We start from the raw sequence: 21759 nt of genomic DNA, 5'->3' as shown, positions 1-21759 counted from the left end.
ATCCAACAATCTGTCCTGACAATTAGTCCAAGCCCTGTCTACACCTTTTTTAGGATCCTTGCCAAATTTAGTGAAGAACATTAACATGTTAGGATCAATCACTGGAGTGGCTGCATTATTATTGGAAAGGGAAGGTCTAGGACATTCAGATTTTAACCTATTACGCGCCAATTTGTCTAATGGTTGGTGTAATTTATTGGAGACATATGAAGTAACATGCTCGCAGGGTGTCCACTCAGTGGAATTTGGGTGATGGATAAGTGCAGGATCAAACATAGGTTGACCTGAGAAATCTAAAATAGATTCATTAGAATTAACATTTTTAGAGAACTCTCCCAGTTCATTAAGAGAGGTTTTACGCCTCTTCTCCACAGGCCCTGACCAGATCATTATGTCTGGATCATCCTTATCCATGTCTGAGTCACCCATATCATCATCTGTGTATCCCAATTGAGAAATGTGAATGGGAAAGGTAAGGTTAGTGGGCGTACTTGGTCCAGAAAAGGACGTTTTTGAAGGAGAGTCTATATTAGAGGCCAAATGGTCTGCCCTTCGTTTTTTGGGCTTTTTGGAATCTGAAGAAGAAGTATCGAAGGTCAAAAATCTGAAATAGAACTTGAGACAGCTTTTTGGACTGAGTCCTTAATAAAGGTATCTAAATTGTCCTTAAAAGTTTGAGCCTCTTCATCTTCAGAATAATTTTCCATCATATATTCTTTAAATATAAAAAATATCCAGAAAGAAATATTTTAAGGTTAAAAATAAATTATTTAAGGTTAAAAATAAGCAACCAGTGATTTAGTGTTTGGAACAGTGTACCTCTTTTCTTATTACTGTACATGGGAGACTGTACACTGCACCATTAACCTCCCAGGTCCCTCTTCTTTGTTTTTAGTTAAAAATAAGCAACTCCAGTGACCAAACAGAGAAATACACTCAACTAGACAAGAGAGGGTTAATATTTTCAGTGGAAGAAACAGGAAGTATTGCTTTGTCGAGCAAATGCTGTTCCGAGGAAAGGGAGGTGTGGCCTGTGACTCAGGAACAAATGGAGACTTGCCAGCTTCAAACGCAGATAAACTGCAAATTCCCTCAGGGAGAGGCTGAAATACATGGAGGAAATGAAGCTGTGGTCGGCGTCAGACAAAATAAACCGCCGGTAAGAGCGCTACAGTCTTAGAGATGACCATTATGCCGTGCATGCTGAAGGCGCTCGAAATAGAACGTTGGGGAGCGAGTGATAAACATTGTACTAAACACGGGAGCAAGCAAACATATTGATATAAAACGAAATATATCTAACTAAGAAAATGACCATCTCAATAAATATGTAAATAGAATATAATGAAAACTAGTACTTATCTTGACTGCGAGCAGCAAGAAAAGAGGCCTTGTTGCTCTCAGTCAAGACGTTTATACTTACCAGATGTCCTGATTGGTTAGTACTTTATGACATATTTTCTGTAGTTTCCCAGCTAGGAATGCTGGGAGTTGTAGTTGTCTTGGCTGTTGTTTAAATTAAAGCAAGCAAAGAAAGCATAATAGGAGCCTCTGTGTTTTGTAGTAAAATCTATAAATGCAGTCCGTGTAGAGGAGACACTGTTCAACCAAGAAATGTCAGGTGTTTGCATAGAACTTGAAGGAAAGGCTGCTGTATTTGAATCAGGCAATTAAAACTTTCCTAGTTACAGAGAATGAAAGTTTCAATTCTATTACAGACAGGACACATGGAAGCAAGGATTTATTTTTTCTTTCTTCACTTTTATTAGCCAGCAGATTTCAAAGAAACATTAGTAGCAATCATTTGCAATGCAATGGGTCTCGAATTTGCTCAACTTAGAGCTATTAGCGTTGTAAACTCTAACTGGATGTTTCTTGCCACATAAATTGAAAATGAAAAGTAAAACACTTTACAAAAGTGAGCTGATTCAAAGCGCCACAGCCGCCATGAGCGCGAAGGAGAGACACAATTGGGAAAGAAAGTTCGCTCGCAAACATTTAGGCAAACGTGCAATTATCCATGTAACAGGGTCGATGGCCAAGGCGGTAACAAAACTGTCCCAAGGATGGTCAAAAGTAAAGCATTTACCATTTATAACAAAGGATTTTTGAAAGGCAAGCCAGTGCTTAATTTGTAAATAAAAAGGTGCGGTGCCCAAAGCCCTCCTCTTAAACACGCGGCTGCTGCAACTAAATGTGCGAACACGGAATACTGAGGTAGTGTAATACTGAAGCCATCTCCGCCTCTGCAATCCATATAAAGCCATTCCCTGCCCCTTCAGCTCACTCTTCCAGCTTTCTACTTTCTCCCTTAGTGACGCTTTTTCGTTTTTCCCTTCATCTGTCTTTCCTATATGTATCTTTTGCTTTCAGCAAATGCATGAGGCAGAAGAATGAGCTCCGGCCCTCAAAAATAAGTGTCGGTGCTCAGCACCAGACACAATATGCTCAAATTAAGCACTGAGGCAAGCCCATGAATAAGTGATAGTGATGGGCATGAGGTGGGCATGGTTAAAAGCCCACAGATAGATTTTAAAAGGCCAGAGCGCTTGCACTCTTGACCTAAAAAGAAAAACATCAAACTAAATCACCCATGGGCCATAGGGACATAGGAGTGCATGGCAACAGTCCTCTAATCACGTAACAGTCCCTTATGAGAGAGAGGGAGAGTGAGAGAGTGTGTGTGTGTGTGTGTATATGTGCGTACGCGTGTGGGCACTCTCACGAATAATAATGTTTCTCCTTTGTTTATAAAAAGCACTCAATTGCCATTGATGCATTTCGACTAACCGCCTTTCTCAAGATAGCATCAGATTTCAATGAGTCCTTCTTTTCTGATTATTTCTATGTTTTATTAAGAGGCATTCTGGTAGTTGGAGTCAAATGTCCTTTGCTATAGGTTCTTTAACTGCATTACAACCATACGATCTCTTACCAGCCTCCAAATGCAGTCACATATATCTCATCTGGTACATATTGCCTACAATGCCTCTTAACAACAACAGTACATTTACCATTCCTGGACCTAAGTACTTCCAGGTAACAGGCTGCATCAACACCAAAATAGCAATTATGCAAAGTATATACCTCATATAATCCTGGAGATATATCCTCTCATGGTTTAATTGGAGGGCGTGATGAGAGCCTTGCCTTCCAGGCTGTCAAAGTCTCCCAGTGTTAGTACACTACGCAGCGATTTGTATCACAGCCAATTTCTCCATAGATAAAGATCCCTTGGCTGAAGGTGTCAGGCGCAGCTGGCACCTTAAATACAGAAAAAACTAAAATTGTCTCAGAGCAGCGCGCACTCACTGCTGGTGCAAGCGTGAAACATATATGGTAAAGCAAAAAATGAACCGCACTCCCAGGAATAATAAAGTTCCTCCTTTGCCATTTTGAGAAAGACGGTTAGTTGAAACACCTCAATGGCAATTGAGTGCTGTTTATAAACAAAGGAGAAACTTTATTATTCCTGGGTATGCGGTGTCAATTTTTACCACATAGGTGGGGTGATGGTCTACCCCAAAACGCCAGCACCAGCAGTGAGTGCACACTGCCCTGAGACCAATTTGTTTCTCTCTCTCTCTCTCTCTCTATATATATATATATATATATATATATATATATATATATATATATAACCTAGTGGCAGTGGCCACTAGTTAGTTATAGTTAGGCCCATGTTTCCAGAGAAAAAGCATTTTTTGACTTGTCTATTTTTGGCACCGTTTGTTGTATCTTCACAAAATTTCCCCCAAAAAGTGTGCCAGTGAGTCTTGTTGAGCACGGAAAGTTTCAGGATGCTCAGTCAAGCAGAGAAAAAGAAGGGGGGGGGGGTTGTGTTTCCCATGTTAATTCCCATAGGACCTTTGAACAAGAAAACAGTCGAACCACTGGACGGAATTACACCAAATTCAGCAGAAAGCTAGCTTTCAGTACACAGATTGTGCTTTTGATTATTGGGTGTAAATCTGTTCAGTAGTTTTAGAGATATTAAAGGGAAAATAATTTGTATATCCAAGGACGCGGATCCTTTGCAATGTATTTGCGAATAATGATGAGCTCGTGTAGGGAAATCCACAGCTCTGATTGGCTGCCAACACTTCAAACTAGGAAGTGTTGGTAACCATTTTGGGAATCGGCTTCAGTTACTTGAGACAACTCTAACTATAACTGCTTAATTTCAATGGTTTTGTACGAGTGAAATCTTAACCTTACTATAACATCCATATAACCTTTTTCTTCAGTGAATTTTTAAGGTTTCTTAAAATTTTATTTCCAAACTATAACATCCCAGGAACCTTTTTTTTTTCACTGACGTTCTATGTTTTTAATGCTATTTACTAACTATAACATTCCTGCAACCTGGGTGTGCGAGGGGGGTGTGAGTGGGTGTGTGAGTGGTTGTATGAGTGTGTGAGTGGTTTTGTGGGTCTGTGAGTGGGTGTATGAATTGCTGTATGGGTGTGTGAATGGCTCTGTGAGTGGTAATGTGGGTATCTAAGTGGGTGGGTGTGTGGCTGTGTGAGCCTGTGAGTGGGTGTGGGAGTGGCTGTGTGAAAAGGTGTGTGAGTGGCTATGTGTGTATGTGAGTGGTCTTGTGGGTCTGTGAGTGGGTGTGTGAGTTGCTGTATGGGTGTGTGAATGCTGTGTGAGTGGTAGTGTGGGTATGTAAGTGGGTGTGTGAGTGGAAGTGTGTAAGCTGTGTGGCGCTGTGAGTGGTTTTGAGGGTTTGTGAGTGGGTGTGTGAGTGGCTGTATTGGTGTTTGAGTAGGTGTGTGAGTAGTTGTGTGAGTGGGTGTGTAAAAGCTATGTGGCTCTGTGGGTAGGTTTGTGAGTGGCTGTATGGGTGTGTGACTGGGTGTGTGGGTGTGTAAGTGGTTGTGTGAGTGTCTGAGTGGGTTTGTGAGTGGCTGTGTGAGTTGTTTTGTGGGTCTGTGAGTGGCTGTATGTGTGTGTGAGTGGGTGTGTGATTAGATGTGTGGATCTGTGAGTGAGTGTATGTTTTTTAAATTGAGGTCTCCTCCCCGAATCCACCCAAATCCATGAGGATCCAGGAAGGATATGGGAAAGAACTGGGGAGGATCTGCGGCTCCTTGCGTGGTTTAAAAAAAAAGGTTTTCGGAGAATTTCCTGCCCATGAGGGGTCTCTCACAGACCCCTCCATTAATACCATGGGGTGAGAATACCTCTACCCTGACCCCTTCCATCACTTTTTATCTTTTTTCCCCTGCTCGGAACAGAACCCCAATGAACAAAATGGCGGCTACAACTTTCGTCTCAGGTTGCGGCCAGCCAAGCACATCATTGGTGTTGGTGCATTGATTTGCGAATCCGAGGAGGATCTGCAGAGGATCTGCGTTGCTATATACACAAATTTGATTTTCTTTTAATAACTCGAAAACTATTGAACAGAGTTACACTAAATAACAAAAAGGGCACTTTCTGGACCAAGAGCTACCTTTCTGTCAAAACTGGTATAATTCCGTCAAGCGGTTTGGGCTGTAGTTGTGTTCAAAAACTCTATAGGAATTAACATGGAAAAAACAGGTTTTGGGACCCCCCATTTTCTCAGCCCCCACTTGACCAATCACCCCGAAGCCTTCAGAAAGCAACTTAATTGAGCATCTCAATTTTTTTGGAAACGTTTGTGAAGATTCATCAACTGGCACCAAAGATATAGGCAAGTCAAGAAGGGCTTTTCCAGTGGAATACTAGGTCCTAACTATAACTACACTACCTAGTGGCGACTACTACTAGGTAATATATATATATATATATATATATATATATATATATATATATATATATATATGTATGTATTTAAATATATATATATATATATATATATATATATATATATATATATATATATATATATATATATATATATATATATATCAACAACATTCATGAAATACTTCACGAACAACCGCACTCCGGGATCTCTTATTTCACAAAATTCATTTATTCAGGCTCCGTTAACTTCGTTTACAGCTCAACAATCACCTGCCCTACGCGTTTCGGTCTGAGAGACCTTGATCACAGGCATTTCCTGTATATATATGTAAACCAAGGATTGGCAGTGCACTCCATCAAGGTATCAAGAAATCTTGTTTTATTTTAAGACTTGAAACAAAAGAACAACGTATTTCGACCGTAAGGTCTTTTTTGAGTTCAAACGTCCTGTTAACATTCCAAACCTTTTTATAGTGAAAACTTATTGCCATATCAGTGCATGCTGGGAGCTGTAGTTCAAATATTAAATGTTGAAAAAATACTAATCAATGTAAATAACTAATAAAGGAATTCTCATGCGGTTAAACAAAACAGTATCGAAATTATCTAAATTATCCAAATTCAATATTTTGTGGGAAAACAGACATACATCTAATTCACTGCATATACCATTCCCAACCTCACTGTAAAAACTATAATTCTAACAATATGATCACTTAAATAATTAATCAACTGATTTTCTCTACAATTGTCATTGCTCAATTTGAAAAAATATAAAAAATATATCAATGACAGCAATGCAAATCAAAATCTATCGTACCCAAAATTTAAATATTGTGTATATCAGGACTAAATCATTCTGAATTCAATTGAAAATTGGCTATTGCAAATACTCGCAAAGTAATCAAGAGAATTTATGCAGCTCTTGTAATGGAAAAAACATTAATTAGCGTCTCAAAATAAATGTACAAGATGTCTAAGAGTTCTAAATCTACAAGTAAACATAAAGTTCATCATCATTATTTATCCCAAAAGGGGCCTTGGTTTTCATCTGAATTATAAATCTCGATTCAAGTTGCCTTAACTTTTTGACTCGGTCCCCTCCTCTCCCATGTTCTGGAATATGATCAATACCATAATATCTTAAAGTTCTCCAGTCATTTTCCATATGTGTCTGTAAGTGTCTAGCTGTTGCATATGTATAGTCTTTATGAATAATCGCTCTAATATGTTCTAGGATTCTTTTCTTTAACATGCAGATTGTGCTGCCAATATATTTAAGGCCACAATGACATTCTATGATGTAAATTACAAATTTTGTGTTACATGTAATTTTATGTTTAATGGCTAGCTCCTGTCCATTTGGGAATCTAACCTTTCTCAATGATTGCCCTATTTTGCATGCTTTGCAGCGGTTACATTTAAAGAATCCCTTTTGCTCCACCTCTAGCCAGTTACAATCTTTTTCTAAGACAAAATGACTTTTTACTACCATATCCTTAATACTGGGTGCCTTCTTGTATGAAAACAGAGGCTTGGAGCCAACTAAGGGTCCCAAGTCCGAATCCCTACTAATTATCTTCCAGTGTTTGCACAAAATATTCTTTATAAGTGTGCTCTCTTTAGTATACTGCATAATCATCCTCACTGTTTCCTTAGAATTTCTTTCTCTTTTATTGAACAAAAATTCCTCTCGTTTTCTAGACTGAATTGCCTTTAATTTAAATTACTCTTGAGGATCTTCTCATTATATCCTCGAGTCCTAAATCTTTCATACGTTTCATCACATTTCAGTAATAGATCTTTTTCATTAGAGCAATTTCTCCTCATTCTAATAAATTCACCCACATGAATACTATTAATCAAAGATTTGGGATGAAAACTTTTACCATGTAGTACACTATTGCATGCAGTCTGTTTCCGAAACACTGTAGTTTCAATTTTATTGTTCTCAATGAAAATGGGGATGTCTGAAAAATTAATCGATGTTTTGCTAGTTTCACAAGTAAATTTAAGACCCACCTCATTGTCATTTAAAACAGTGAAATATTGCATGAATTCATCCTTCAATCAATTCCAGATTATAAAAAGATCATCAATATAGCGGACCCAAAGTAACGCTTTCTCAACAAATTCATCATTATTTTTTCCCCATGCTATCTCTCTTTCCCACCAACCCATTACTAGGTTGGCGTAATTTGGAGAAAATGAAATGCCCATGGCTGTGCCACATAATTGATGATAAATCTAATGATTAAATATAAAAATATTATTTTTTAAACACATATCAATCATATCTAGTAACTTTTTTGAATGTTCTAGCTCTGAAATGTTTCGTTGTTTTAAAAAATATTCACAGGCATTCAAACCAATATTGTGATTAATGGATGTATAGAGAGAGACTACATCTATTGTAACAAGTAGATAGTCTTGGTGCCAGTCCAAATCTAATAAAATCTTTAAAAGATCTCCAGAATCCTTAATGTATGAGCTAAGTGTCTTCACAATAGGAGCTAAATATACATCCACATAGTTCGACACTCTTTCAAACAATGAATCACACGCCAAAACTATTGGTCTCCCCGGTGGCGATGTCAATGATTTGTGAATTTTCGGCAAGAAATAAATTGTGGGTAAAGTTGGATTCTCTTTTTTCAAATAAATATATTCCTCACGATCAAGTAACAATTGTTGGTGCCAGTTGTCTAATTTTGTATGTAAAAGAGAAGTCAGATTCTTTATAGGATTTTTGATCAATTTCTTATAATCAGCTGGGTTGTTCAATTGTCTGTAAGCTTCCGTCATGTAATCAGATGTGTTCAAAATGACAACATTGCCTCCGTTATCTGCTGATTTTATTACAATCCGATTATTTGCCATCAAACTCTTTAATGCCAACCGCTCCTTCATTGGCAAATTCTCTGAGTTCCTAATTTGTCTTTTGTTTTGTAAGCGTTCCAAATCCTCTAGAACTAATTCTGAATATAGATCTATCTTGTTGCCTGGTGATAGCACAGGACAAAACTTTGATTTTTTCTTTCAAACCAGATGATTTATGACATTTTGTATTGATGTCTAATTGTTGTAAAACTTCAATTTCTGTGTAGTCTTCATCTTGTAGATTGTAAATTAGATCTGTAACTTGATCAATCCTTAATTGAGTTTCTTCCGATTCCTCAATAGTATGACTTGTTATATTAGGTACTGTCTTTTTACTTTCCTGTGCATGAAATTTTAACAATTTAAATTTCTTCACAAATTTGTAAATATCAATACGAGTCTACATAATTATGATGGATTTCAGGGCAGAAAGAGAGACCTTTATTAAGGGTTTGTAATTCAATGTCAGTTAACTCATAATCAGAAAGATTAACCACTAAATTCAGAGACTTTATTATTTCCTCAGACTTCTGAGAGAGTATTGTCTTTTGCATGTTTCTTTTGGCTCTCCTTGTTTTTCTCTTATTGATCCCACCGGATTTTGTAGAGTACTTGCATTTCCTCTAAAAAATGGTTACCAGTGTCAGTGCTTTCCCCTTCGCTTAGTTCTACTTCTGATTCTATAGAGGTCTCTTGACCACTGTGATTTGGTTGCGTCCTTATAAGCCTAGATTCTCGTTTCAGTTGGTCAAACCTTTTTGAAAATGTATATACTCTCCCAAATTTATAGTCTTTCTCATCCCTTAAGAATTCACTCTTTTTCCTCTCCTGAATCTCATCTTCATAATTATTTAATTTGTGTTTTAATTGTGTTTCCATGGCTTGCCGCAAAGGTGTATGTTCACTTTTATCATTTTGATTATTCAGCAAATCTTTCCAATTCTCTAATTTTGACATGTATTTCTTCCAAGTCTAGTTTAGCATGCTTGATCATTATTTTCATCATGTTAAGTGAACATTGTGTATTGTTTTCTGCCCATTCTGTAAATAATTCAGGCTTAATGCCAGTATATGTCGGCATTATGAATATTCGTAGGCCCCTTGGAATCCTTTTTATCTCAATATATTTTTCTAAAGATAGAATTTCCCAACTCTTATTGATTTCCTTTTTATAATACTTTTCTAATTCAAAGAATTGTTGTTTTAAAGATAATTCTTTCCTTAAGTTAGTATCCACTGATGTTGATTTTTCCTCAGTGAATGTTTACTTGTGTCAAAAACTTTGGCTGCCATTACAGCTCTTTTCGCTTTCCTGTCTTCCATTGTTGCGAGCAATGTACAAATCAGCCTTGTTAATAGCAATGTTTCAAAGTCTGTTGAAGATTTGTCAAATAACCTTGATGGCCCCGTAAATCTTTACTTTGACGCAATGTCAGTATCACCTCAGGGCTGTAGCGGCAACTGTTAACTGGTTTCCTCAAAACAACACAACACGGTACAAACACAGGCTTACCTTCTGCTCAGTCTTCTCCTTGCCGGTGTCCTCCGACTCCAGTCCGTGCAAGTGTGTGTACTTGTCTTTGTTGCCGGGCGCGTCTCGCCAATTTTTAATGTTATGAGAAAACAAAGCGGCTCATTCAAATGGCGCCGCGCTCGCAGTACCAGTGCTACCGCCCAGCACCGGTACTGCAAGCGCGGTGCCATTTGAATGAGCCGCTTTGTATATATATATATATATATATATATATATATATATGTGTGTGTGTGTGTGTGGGATGTGCCTTCGTGTCCCTCTTCTTCATGCAAGGAAGTTAGCCTTTAATGAAACTTCTATTCACTTTTCTGGTTGTTTCCTACAACGAAACAGTAAGAACGTTGCCTAGTGCTTTAAAAAGAGTTTGTTTACCAATATGACATATTTCATTGAATAAATCCACAAAAGTATTACCTCAACAGAGCAAGATCCATTGTCATTATAAACAAAATACATAAACCTCAAAGCCATGAGAGCATTTATCAGTTTATACTTACTGCTAAGGTGAATCCATCTTGGTGGGGTGAAAAGATCTCACAGTGATATCTCTGGGTGGACTGGATTCTGGAGGCTTTGCAAGTCTGATACCCTTCATCAACTTACAGATCTAGGGATGCTCCCCCACTAGAATATGATTAATGGGGGCATGACCAGCAGATATAGCCAATCGGAAAGGGTTCACAGTGCAATAGGCTAGACCTGACTGAGCCAACTATGCCAACTATGCCAAGAAATTCAGGATATCCATAATTTTTTACATCCCCATGGGATCCAAATGTCTCTCCGCACACCAACAAACCCATTGTCTGCAGGCTGATCTGTACCTCTGGATGGTAGCTGCGGCCCATGCTTGCTGGATGACCTATGCAGCAATCTCTAAAATCAGGCAATCCTGATGACTCAAGCATTGCAGGAAAGAAGGGAAATTCTATCTGAAGATTCCCATGAGAGCTCTATCAGGGACAGAAACCAAGGTTGCGATTTCTATATCGGTGTCACCAACAGCAACAAAGCTTTCTGATGCCATACTTGAGCTTCTACTCTGGCAATCATCAGAAAAGGTGGAAAGGTATAAAGCTGGCAGTCTGATCAGTCCTGAAGGAAAGCATCCACCGATATCACCTCCAGGTCTGAAAGCCAACTCTCACATCGAGGCAATTGATAAGTCAGTCTGGACGCAAACATATCCAAAGCGCCTAGCCCCCATCTGTCCTTTAGGGCTAGGAAGACTCTAAAATCCAGTTGCCAATCGCTGGTATTTGTGATGAATCTGGATTTCTAACCCTCCACTGTATTCTGGATTCCTTGAAAATACTCTGCTGTCACTGAAATCTGACATTGCAGGCAATAATGCCAAAAATCTTTCGCCAGCTCCGATAGAGCCTTCGAGCGCCTTCCTACCAAGCAATTGATGTATTGCACTGCCAATACTTTGTCCATTCTCAAGAGAATGCAGCATGACATCTTGTTCCTGGAGAGGGACTTGATCACGAAGGATCCTGCAAGAAGTTCTAAGCAATTGTTTTGTAACAGCAATTCCTCCTCTGTCTATTAGACCCCCATGGAGATATCACTGCATCTGGCTCCCCAGCCCCGACGGCTGGCATCTAATTCTATGATCATATCCAGTGTGGATGTGAAGATTGCCCGGCCATTCCAGGCCTCCATGTGATCTATCCACCACTGGAGCTCTGTCCTGGCTTCGGGTGGAGAGATATTCTGTCTCATCTCAATAACTTTGCCAGTTCTTACTTTATCATGGAGACTTTTATTCCTGGTAGACTCAGAGTGGCCAGGTTTGAATATATGAGAAACCCCAAAAAGGGCATCTTCTGAGGCAGAATGAATTACAACTTGTTCACAAAACCCATGGGCACCAGTCATGTTCAAATTTGATAGCAATTGATGCTGAAAATGATCCATCAAAAGGATATCATCCAGGTATATGATCAGCCAAACCCCTCTCGTTCTGAAAACCTCTTCCACCGGACGTAGGCATTTGGTGAAGCATCACAGGGCTGAATATAGGCCGAAAAGGAGTGCTTCATAAATCTGTCTTATCCAACTGAATTGGAGGAACTGCTGATGAGGAGCATAGATAGGTACAGTGAGGTAGACACTCTTTAAGTCCAGTCTCACCATCCAATTCCCTGTCAGGAGGATATCTCTTAATAGACGATTACCTTCCATCTTGGCGTGATTAAAAAAAAACTACAACCACTCATTTATTTCCTTTCGATTTATGACTGGTGTGAAACCTTTGTCTTTTTTCTCCACTACGAAAATGTTGCTTAAAACCCACTTGGGTGTATTACTGACGTACAAATCGTAGATTTGTTTAAAAGATCCATCCCCTCGGTGTCAATCAGGCTCATCTCTTGGGTTGAGAAACACACGGGTCTTGGTCAGACTACCTGCACTGGGGATCCATAAAATTCATTGTGAAGCCCTTGAACTGTTTCTAAAACCCATGAATCAAAGGTGATTCCTCCCACTTGTGTCCAAACAGTTGGAGTCTCCCTCCTAGTTCTCAAGAGAAAGAAAGGATATTGCTTACCAGTAAAGCCTCCCAGGGAATTTTCTTCACCTCTGTCTGCTCTGTTTCCTCAGCCTGGGCCTCTAATGGGGAAGGATGTCCCCTGTTGTTCATCATGCCATTTGCTGTTCTACTTGGGCTGTCCTCTATAAGAGCTTTGTTGAAAAGAGCGTCCGGAGAAGTGGCCCCTGCATCATCCGGCCCCAGCAAAACCTTAGCAGGAAAAATCATTTTATTAGATGTCTGAGCCTTATCGGGGGCAGAGGCAATGGATACAAACTTGCCCAACTCCTTGAAAAAAGGCTTTCCAAAGAGGTTCCCTTGTACTAATTCCCCTGCTTCAGACGTAGCTAATTCCCCCAGCATGAAGTGAATTTTTATGAGAAGGCACCTGCATCTCTCAGCTGACAATGCGCAGCTCGCATTGCCCAAAAGGCAAATGGCCCTCTGTGCCCAACCTGCTACAATGTCCAAAGGCATGTGTGCTTGGACTGTTCCACCAGCTCTACAATTTTTGTGAGGGGTTCCACTACATCTAGCAGCTTATCTTGACACACCCTCAATGAGTGGTCAATTCCTTTTTTAGGATCCTTTATATACTTTCCAAAAAACATACACATTTTTGCCTCTATTTCTGGGGTTAAGGCCATTGCCCCCCCCTCCCCCCCCCCCCCCCCAATGAAGGTCTTGTGCACTTTGCCCTCAAGTGAACCCTCACCTCCTTCTCGAGTGGTTGGCGGATCTTGCTAGCAATATAGTCTGCCACCTTCTGATCTGGGACCTTTTCGGAAGGCTGAGGATGGTAAATACCATCTGGTTCGAAAATATCAGAGTGACTGTGCTTTCCCTCTAGGGAATTTAAGGCAGTAGAGCCAGCACACCAAGGTCTACCAGCGTCTCATTCCTCTTCTGATGACATACCCTCATCTGCATCACCCTCCCCTTTGTCGGGGATCCCAGCATTGGGTTCGGAATTTGGTGCAAGTCGAAATTTTCCCTGGGAATGTTTCCCTCCCTGTGGGGTGTGTTCTTCAATGTGCGCGCAGTCTTACAGAAGACCTTGCGCACATGGTTGAAGCTTTCCAGGTGCCCCGCATCATGTTTAGAGTTTTTTTTGGCCAAAGAGGTAGGCCACCTGTCCCTTTAGCCTATCAATTTTATCCTGCAGAGTGAACCTAGAAAATAGCCTGCGAGAGCGCCTTGTTTAGCTCAGTCGGCAAGCGGCATCTCTCGGGGGCCCATTCCTCCTCATTTCCATAGTAGCTGGAATATTCCTGGTCCTTGAAGGACTCCATATTTAATGAGGGTGAGAGAACACTGCAAAATATTTACAATAATCAGAAAACATGCTTTTAGAAATATGTGTGCATGAATGGTAACTGCAATTACTCACAATGCCCCCAGGTGGCGGCAGCGGCCAATCCGGCAGTGTATTTGGGCTTCGAGTATTACAACCTCTGCAGCTGTTTTGAGTGAGGGTTGGAGGTAAGCCCTGAGGGAATCCCACAGGTAAACCTCAGCGGGGAATGCCCTGCGCATGTTGCGTGCCCAGAGAGGTCTCAGGCTCCTTTGACGGTGCTAAACAGTGCCACATAGGCGCTCGCGTGACAGTGAAATTGAATGTGCTCGTGCAGAAATGCCTCCCCCGCCTGAAGAGAAACAGCACAATAAACAGGCACAATGATCTCAACAGTAATAAAAGTGTTACTAAGAAAAATGCGCCAGTTAAGGAAGATCCATGACTTAACTGATGAGCAGTGAAGAAAGAGAAACGGGAAGGGACATTTATATATACAAGGGCACTGTTGCATGATTGCAGGACAGTTGCCATGGATACCCATGTCCCTATGGCTCATGGGAGATGCAGTTTAAAGTTTTGCTTTTTATTAATATGTTTCTTTGAAATCTGCTGCTCAATGAAAGTGAAGAAAGAAATGCATAATCCTCACCCCCGGTGCTGACATAGAATTCAAGGATGCCCTCGCATATATGCCACAAACCAAGTGTATGAAATATCCAAGTCAGCTTTTTCAAGGTGTGTTTTGGGATTTTTCACTTTAATTTTTATTTTAAACAATGCAAAAGTAAACACTATTTTTGTCAGCCGACCAGGAAAGTATATATTTACCGACAAGCCTCAACTCCCAGAATGCAAAAAAACCTGGTCTGGATGAATTGCCTACAAATGAATTTGGAACATGTGAGAGCTCTGATGGCAAGAGAGGTGGTGCCCAGAGCTGCCAACTTCCAAAAACTTTTTAGCATGTGAGGAGGGGGTGGGCTTTGTGTCGAATACAGCCCGTGGCACTTACTGCAGAGTAACTCCAAAGTCCTGGTGAAGTCTCACACCCTAGAATGGCTGCCTTAGGTCAATTAATTGAAACCTGATCTTTGCAGGAGTTTCTTGTTAATTGTGTGTACATTGTGTTATATTGGGTCCTGACCAGGTGTAACCATATGAAGGGAGCAGATATCATGTGACGCATGGTGGCACCTTGTGAGTTGTAAGGTGCCCTTCATAATATTGTGCCTGAAATTATGGCCAGCCCTACACTATTGTATGCAGACTAGGCAGTTTGTTAATTTTTACATATCAAGGTACATAAATGTAAATTGAGCGAGAACAAGGTTGTTTGAGTTTTATATTTGTGTGCATTATTAACAAACGTGCAGACCGCGGGTCTGCTTTTGAATTTATATGTTCACACCAAGATGATTCTATTGCACTTGAAACTAATTTCTAATGTATTGTTAAAGTGCTTTTCCTGGCTTTTGTTAACTAGGCCATGGTTTAGGCCTAGATGTCATCTTCTTCATAATGGATGTCTCCTCCTGCATGTCCACTGTTCTTTATTTCTGCAGCTGACAGTCAAGCAAAGTTATGTTTGCTTATTTCCATTGAGTTTGTTCTTGCTGTTCACAATGAAAACTTTCCAGCACGACCACAATAATGTTTCTTTTCTCAAGGACCTTCTTCTAGCTCTCTTCACCCTTTTTATTCATAATAGTTTGCTGTTGTTCACGTAACTAGTTTGTCCTGCCATCTCCGGATGACATTAGCATAGTGCACACAGAATCAAAATTCATGTAGTGGGACAGTGTCTAGGTGCTAAGGAAATACGACGTTTTATAACCCTCTGCTCTGATTTGGTATGACTATGATACTTTTGCTCATGTCATGATGGATTAGCACTTAAGTATTGGTCCATGAGAGTTCATATATAAACATGTGGTTTTGGGGTGAGACAAAGCTTCCCTGATTGCTACTTGGATGCTGCCTGTTTCTTTATTGATTTTGCTGCTCACTTGGGAATTATTTGATTTGCACATTATTCTGTAATGCCCTCTTCAGACAGCCTTCATGGCATTGCATTTTTGATCTCTGCACCATACCTTTTGAATTTTAGTAATACATCTTTAAAACGTTATTCACGATCTAGAACTCAATTATTCAGTGGACCATGATGTGTGGTTCCTTATCTCTGGGACACATTGCCTCATGAAATTGAGGTTTAACACCACCTCTGATTCATCAACCTGTGGGCGAGTCACTGAGATAATATTTTGGGGTGTAGAAATTTAGGGGTTCCACTCATCCACATGATCAAATGGCTGAGTTACAGACTGAAAAACTTGAGCGGTCTGTATTTGAATATTGACTTCATTATTTGATCGAATTGTGTGACTGGGCAAATCACCCTGTTCTGCACCAATCAAACCAACACTCCAGGTTTAGGCAGTGGACTCATGTTGTTTTTAAACAAAAACATGATTTCATTTTATTTTTTTAATGCCTAAAACCTCCTCCACTTAATACAAGTTGACCGGGAAATTACATTTTCCCGATTCTTCCTAATTGTTGGCACACATGCTCTGTCCACAGTTTAGTGATGCCACTTTTCTCATAGAAAAACAGCTGTCGCTTGTGTGTGCTTGGTCATTCTGGAGGGGACACGAGTCACGGCTGGAGTAATAGTTTGAGTGATATACTCTATTCTTTTTAAACATAGAATGTCTGCCTTGATTTGCCTAAACTATTTAGGAATAGTATACAACACATCAACATTCTTTAGGCATGTTTTCATCTTGTATTTTGTGATTTCATTGTATGCTTCAAAGGAGGAAAATAATGGATTTTAATGATTTTGCTGATATTTTTACTTTTCTTGGTATGAAACATTTAGACAATGTGGCCAAATATTGGTTATGCAGCAACCATTGCTGAGCTCCCTGATTTTGCTGGAAGCATTCAAATGTGACTCAATTTGATGTTTGTGCTATGCAAGAAAATTGGTGTGCAGTCAGTATTATCACACTTAAGTGACCACAGCTAGCCTGTTGGTAGGTTCTTGCTCAGTGCCTTGAAGTTCATACATCCAGTGACAGATAGTGCTGAACTTTACAAAATAGGGGATCTGGGCAATTTGAAAGTAATGCATTTAGGTTCCGATTATGAGTTTGGGGGACTAGGACACTCCCCTGCTAAACTCCAGATGAGGTGGTTGCCACCGTGCTGGCTAGATCCTCGCCGGCCACATTAAGACTTTCCCGCAGGGCTGACCAGCAGAAACCAAGGTTTCTGATGGTCAGCCCAACAGGAATGCAGCAGCATCATTGTTGCTGCCTCGTAATCGAGCCGGCGGCAATGCTGCCACACACAGTGGGCACCAGCACCCTCCTATTGCGCATTACGAGGGTGCTAGGTAAGGGGACCTTTGCTCTGCCCATGCCACTTGCATGGGCAGTACAGGCCCCCCCCCTGTGGCCCCATGCACCTGTTCTCCGCCAGCCTTTTCATGGCGGTGAAACTACTATGAAAAGGCTGGGGGAGAACTAGGTTGAAATGAGGAGGGCGTCGCTGAGTTCAGCGCCGCCCTGGCTGATTCCAACCTGCACCACCGTCAGCCCAGCGGGATCTCTGATCCCGGCGTAGATGATGGTAGTTTGGCGGGGCTGCCTGTCAACCTCATAATGTGGCGGTCGGACTGCTACAAAGAAAGTGGTCCGACAGCCAAGGCGAGGACCTTGTAATGTGGAGGTCGGACTGCCACAACCACGGTGGTGCGACAGCCACCTTGAGGGTGGTGGTCGAAGGACTGTCACACTCGTAGTTAGGCCTTAAATCTGGGACAAGGCTATGGCTATGAGGGGTAGAGTATAGGGGCACAGGGACTGAGGTAGGCCTAAAGAGTATTGTGCTATAGTATTCGAGCATAGTGTGAATGGTTTGGGATATGAGGTTATGGATTTGGTGTAAAGGATTAACAGTATATGGTACAGGGTTCAGGAAAACTATATGAGGAGGCGTATTTAGTGACACAGATTAAATGTGTTTGAATGAAGGTCTGCTGATGAGTGTTCATTAATTTGAGCATGTCTGTCCCTAAAAATTATGAAGTGTTGCTTGTCATTGCAGTAATTGATTTCAAAGGAGCACAGGAACACACCTCAATTTCTAAGTGGTGCAACTGATATTGCTAAAAAAAAAGAACAGATTTTTGTTCTCAGTAAAAAAATAAGTGAAATTAACAAAATACAAACAGTTATTTTTACTGGCGGCTAGTTTATTTACAATACTGAATATGTTACCAACTTCACATTGGATTATGGCTTTTGCTTCGTTTTTGTCCGAATCACTTTAAATTCTTTAAAAAACGATAATTCAGACTTTCTGATATGTTTATTTATATATTGGAGGTGTATTCAGAAGTGGTGCAAATTTCAAGAAAAATCATCAATTAGTCGTGGCCTCAAAATAACACAATACAGATGAGGAGAAATGGGTTGGATGGTGAGTTGAGTAAAAACCAATTCTTTTTATTCTTCTGTGAAAATTCCCTTCTCATTATTGCATCCAGTCTCCCAGCACTCGTAATTGAATGGGAACACTGGAGTGTTTGGATCACTAGAAATACACAGAAGGAAACATAAATTAGTAGTCCCTCCCATATAGGGACATATTAAAGGGATAGGACGAAAAGGCCTCATTACGACTTTGGCGGTCCTTTTCCAGGACCACCGAAGCCGCTGCAGCCAAGAGACCGCCAGTGCTGGAGTTCTGTTGGCTGCCATATTAGGAGTCCTTGGAGGACTTCTGCCCATTTCTGGGCAGAAGTCCGACTCCAAAGTGGTGGTTGCATCGCCAGCACCGCCACGGCAGCAGGACTCCACCCACCGTATTTCAAGCCATAATACGTCATGGCGGAGTCCTGCTGGTGTGGTGGTGCTGGCGATGCAAGACCGCCAGGACACATCCCCTCCCGGACGTCCTCCTCGATGGAGAAGGTAAGTGGGTGTCCAAAGGAGAGGGTGTCTGTGTGTGTGGGTGCGTGTGTGTCTGCAGAGAGTGGTGGTGAATGTGTGTGTGTATGTGGGTGAATGTGAATGTGTGTGCGCGTTTATGGGGGTGTCAGTGCACGTTTGCGAGTGAGTGAGGGTATCTGTGTGAATGTTCAAAAATAGAAGACCCAGCACAACCATATGTTTAGTGTAGGAAGTTGGCTCTGTATGTACTATTTCAAAGTAAGAAATAGCATGCACAGAGTCCAAGGGTTCCCCTTAGAGGTAAGATAGTGGTAAAAAGAGATAATTCTAATGCTCTATTTTGTGGTAGTGTGGTCGAGCAGTAGGCTTATCAGAGGGTAGGGTTAAGCATTTGTTGTACACACACAGGCAATAAATGAGGAACACACACTCAAAGACAATTCCAGGCCAATAGGTTTTTGTATAGACAAATATATTTTCTTAGTTTATTTTAAGAACCACAGGTTCAAGATTTACAATCAATACTTCAAATGAAAGGTACTTCACTTAGGTATGATAGGAACTTTGAATCAGCAAAATAGCACATACAGGTTTGGCAAAAATGTAATAAGCTATTTTAAAACTAGACACTGCAAATTTCAACAGTTCCTGGGGGAGGTAGGTATTTGTTAGTTTTGCAGGAAAGTAAACTACCTACAGGGTTCAAAGTTGGGTCCAAGGTAGCCCACCGTTGGGGGTTCAGGGCAACCCCAAAGTTACCACACCAGCAGCTCAGGGCCGGTCAGGTGCAGAGGTCAAAGTGGTACCCAAAACACATAGGCTTCAATGGAGAAGGGGGTGCCCCGGTTCCAGTCTGCCAGTAGGTAGGTACCCGCGACTTCGGAGGGCAGACCAGGGGGGTTTTGTAGGGCATCGGGGGGGACACAAGTCAGCACAAAAAGTACACCCTCGGCGGCACGGAGGCGGACGGGTGCAGAGTGCAAACAGGCGTTGGGTTTGCAATGGAGTTCAATGGGAGACCCGGGGGTCTCTTCAGCGGAGCAGGCAGGCAATGGGGGGGGGGAGCTCATGGCGGTAGCCACCACCTGGGCCAGGGAGAGGGCCACCTGGCGGTCGCTTCTGCACTGGAGGTCGGATCCTTCAGGTCCTGGGGGCTGCGGGTGCAGTGTCTTCACCAGGCATCGGGTTCTTAGAAGCAGGCAGTCGCAGTCAGGGGGAGCCTCTGGGTTCCCTCTGCAGGCGTCGCTGGGGGAGCTCAGGGGGTGGTCAACTCTGGCTACTCACAGGGTCGCAGTCGCCGGGGAGTCCTCCCTGTAGTGTTGTTTCTCCGCAGGTCGAGCCGGGGGCTTCGGGTGCAGAGTGGAAAGTCTCACGCTTCCGGTGGGAAACGTGCAGTCCTTTAAAAGTTGTTCCTTTGTTGCAAAGTTGTTTCTTCTTTGGAGCAGAGCCGCTGTCCTCGGGAGTTCTTGGTCCTTTTAGATGCAGGGTAGTCCTCTGAGGCTTCAGAGGTCGCTGGACCATGGGGGACGCGTCGCTGGTGCCGTTTTTCTTGAAGTGGGAAGACAGGCCGGTAGGGCTGGGGCCAAAGCAGTTGGTGTCTCTGTCTTCTCTGCAGGGCTTTCAGGTCAGCAGTCCTTCTTTGTCTTCAGGTTGCAGGAATCTATCTCGCTTGGTTCTGGGGGCCCCTAAATACTCAATTTAGGGATGTGTTTAGGTCTGGGGGGTTAGTAGCCAATGGCTACTAGCCCTGAGGGTGGCTACACCCTCTTTGTGCCTCCTCCCTGAGGGTAGGGGGGCACATCCCTAATCCTATTGGGGGAATCCTCCATCTGCAAGATGGAGGATTTCTAAAAGTCAGAGTCACCTCAGCTCAGGACACCTTAGGGGTTGTCCTGACTGGCCAGTGACTCCTCCTTGTTTTTCTCATTATCTCCTTCGGTCTTGCCGCCAAAGGTGGGGCCGTGGCCGGAGGGGGCGGGCATCTCCACTAGCTGGAGTGCCCTGTGGTGCTGTAACAAAGAGGGTGAGCCCTTGAGGCTCACCGCCAGGTGTTACAGTTCCTGCAGGGGGAGGTGAGAAGCACCTCTACCCAGTACAGGCTTTGTTACTAGCCACAGACTGACAAAGACACTCTCCCCATGTGGCCAGCAACATGTCTGGTGTGTGGCAAGCTGGCAAAACTAGTCAGCCCACACTGGAAGTCGGGTATGTTTTCATGGGGCATCTCTAAGATGCCCTCTGGGGTGTATTTCACAATAAAATGTACACTGGCATCAGTGTGCATTTATTGTGCTTAGAAGTTTGATACCAAACTTCCCAGTTTTCAGTGTAGCCATTATGGTGCTGTGGAGTTCGTGTTTGACAGACTCCCAGACCATATACTCTTATGGCTACCCTGCACTTACAATGTCTAAGGTTTTGCTTAGACACTGTAGGGGCATAGTGCTCATGCACCTATGCCCTCACCTATGATATAGTTCACCCTGCCTTAGGGCTGTAAGGCCTGCTAGAGGGGTGACTTATCTTTGCCATAGGTAGTGTGAGGTTGGCATGGCACTCTGAGGGGAGTGCCATGTCGACATAGTCATTTTCTCCCCACTAGCGCACACAAGCTGGCAAGCAGTGTGTCTGTGCTGGGTGAGGGGTCCCCAGGGTGGCATAAGACATGCTGCAGCCCTTAGAGACCTTCCCTGGCATCAGGGCCCTTGGTACCAGGGGTACCAGTTACAAGGGACTTACCTGGATGCCAGGGTGTGCCAATTGTGGAAACAAGGGTACAGTTTTAGGGAAAGAACACTAGTGCTGG

General features: G+C 42.1%; 1 protein-coding gene across 1 annotated transcript in view; it reads left to right on the top strand.

The window, feature by feature from the left end:
• The first annotated feature begins 1032 nt into the window (after window positions 1-1032).
• The window catches only part of LOC138287475 (rho crystallin-like), a 383283-nt gene continuing 362556 nt past the window's right edge, over window positions 1033-21759 (top strand). Inside the window, exon 1 of the mRNA XM_069227917.1 lies at window positions 1033-1159. Within this exon, the coding sequence (XP_069084018.1) occupies window positions 1049-1159 (111 nt within the window). The 5' untranslated portion in view covers window positions 1033-1048. The remainder of the gene's footprint in view (window positions 1160-21759) is intronic.

The sequence above is a fragment of the Pleurodeles waltl genome, chromosome 4_1, assembly GCF_031143425.1.
Source record: "Pleurodeles waltl isolate 20211129_DDA chromosome 4_1, aPleWal1.hap1.20221129, whole genome shotgun sequence".
In the NCBI taxonomy this organism is placed as follows: domain Eukaryota; kingdom Metazoa; phylum Chordata; class Amphibia; order Caudata; family Salamandridae; genus Pleurodeles; species Pleurodeles waltl.
The sequence above is the reverse complement of the archived record's forward strand: the minus strand, read 5'-3'. Positions and strand labels throughout refer to the sequence as shown.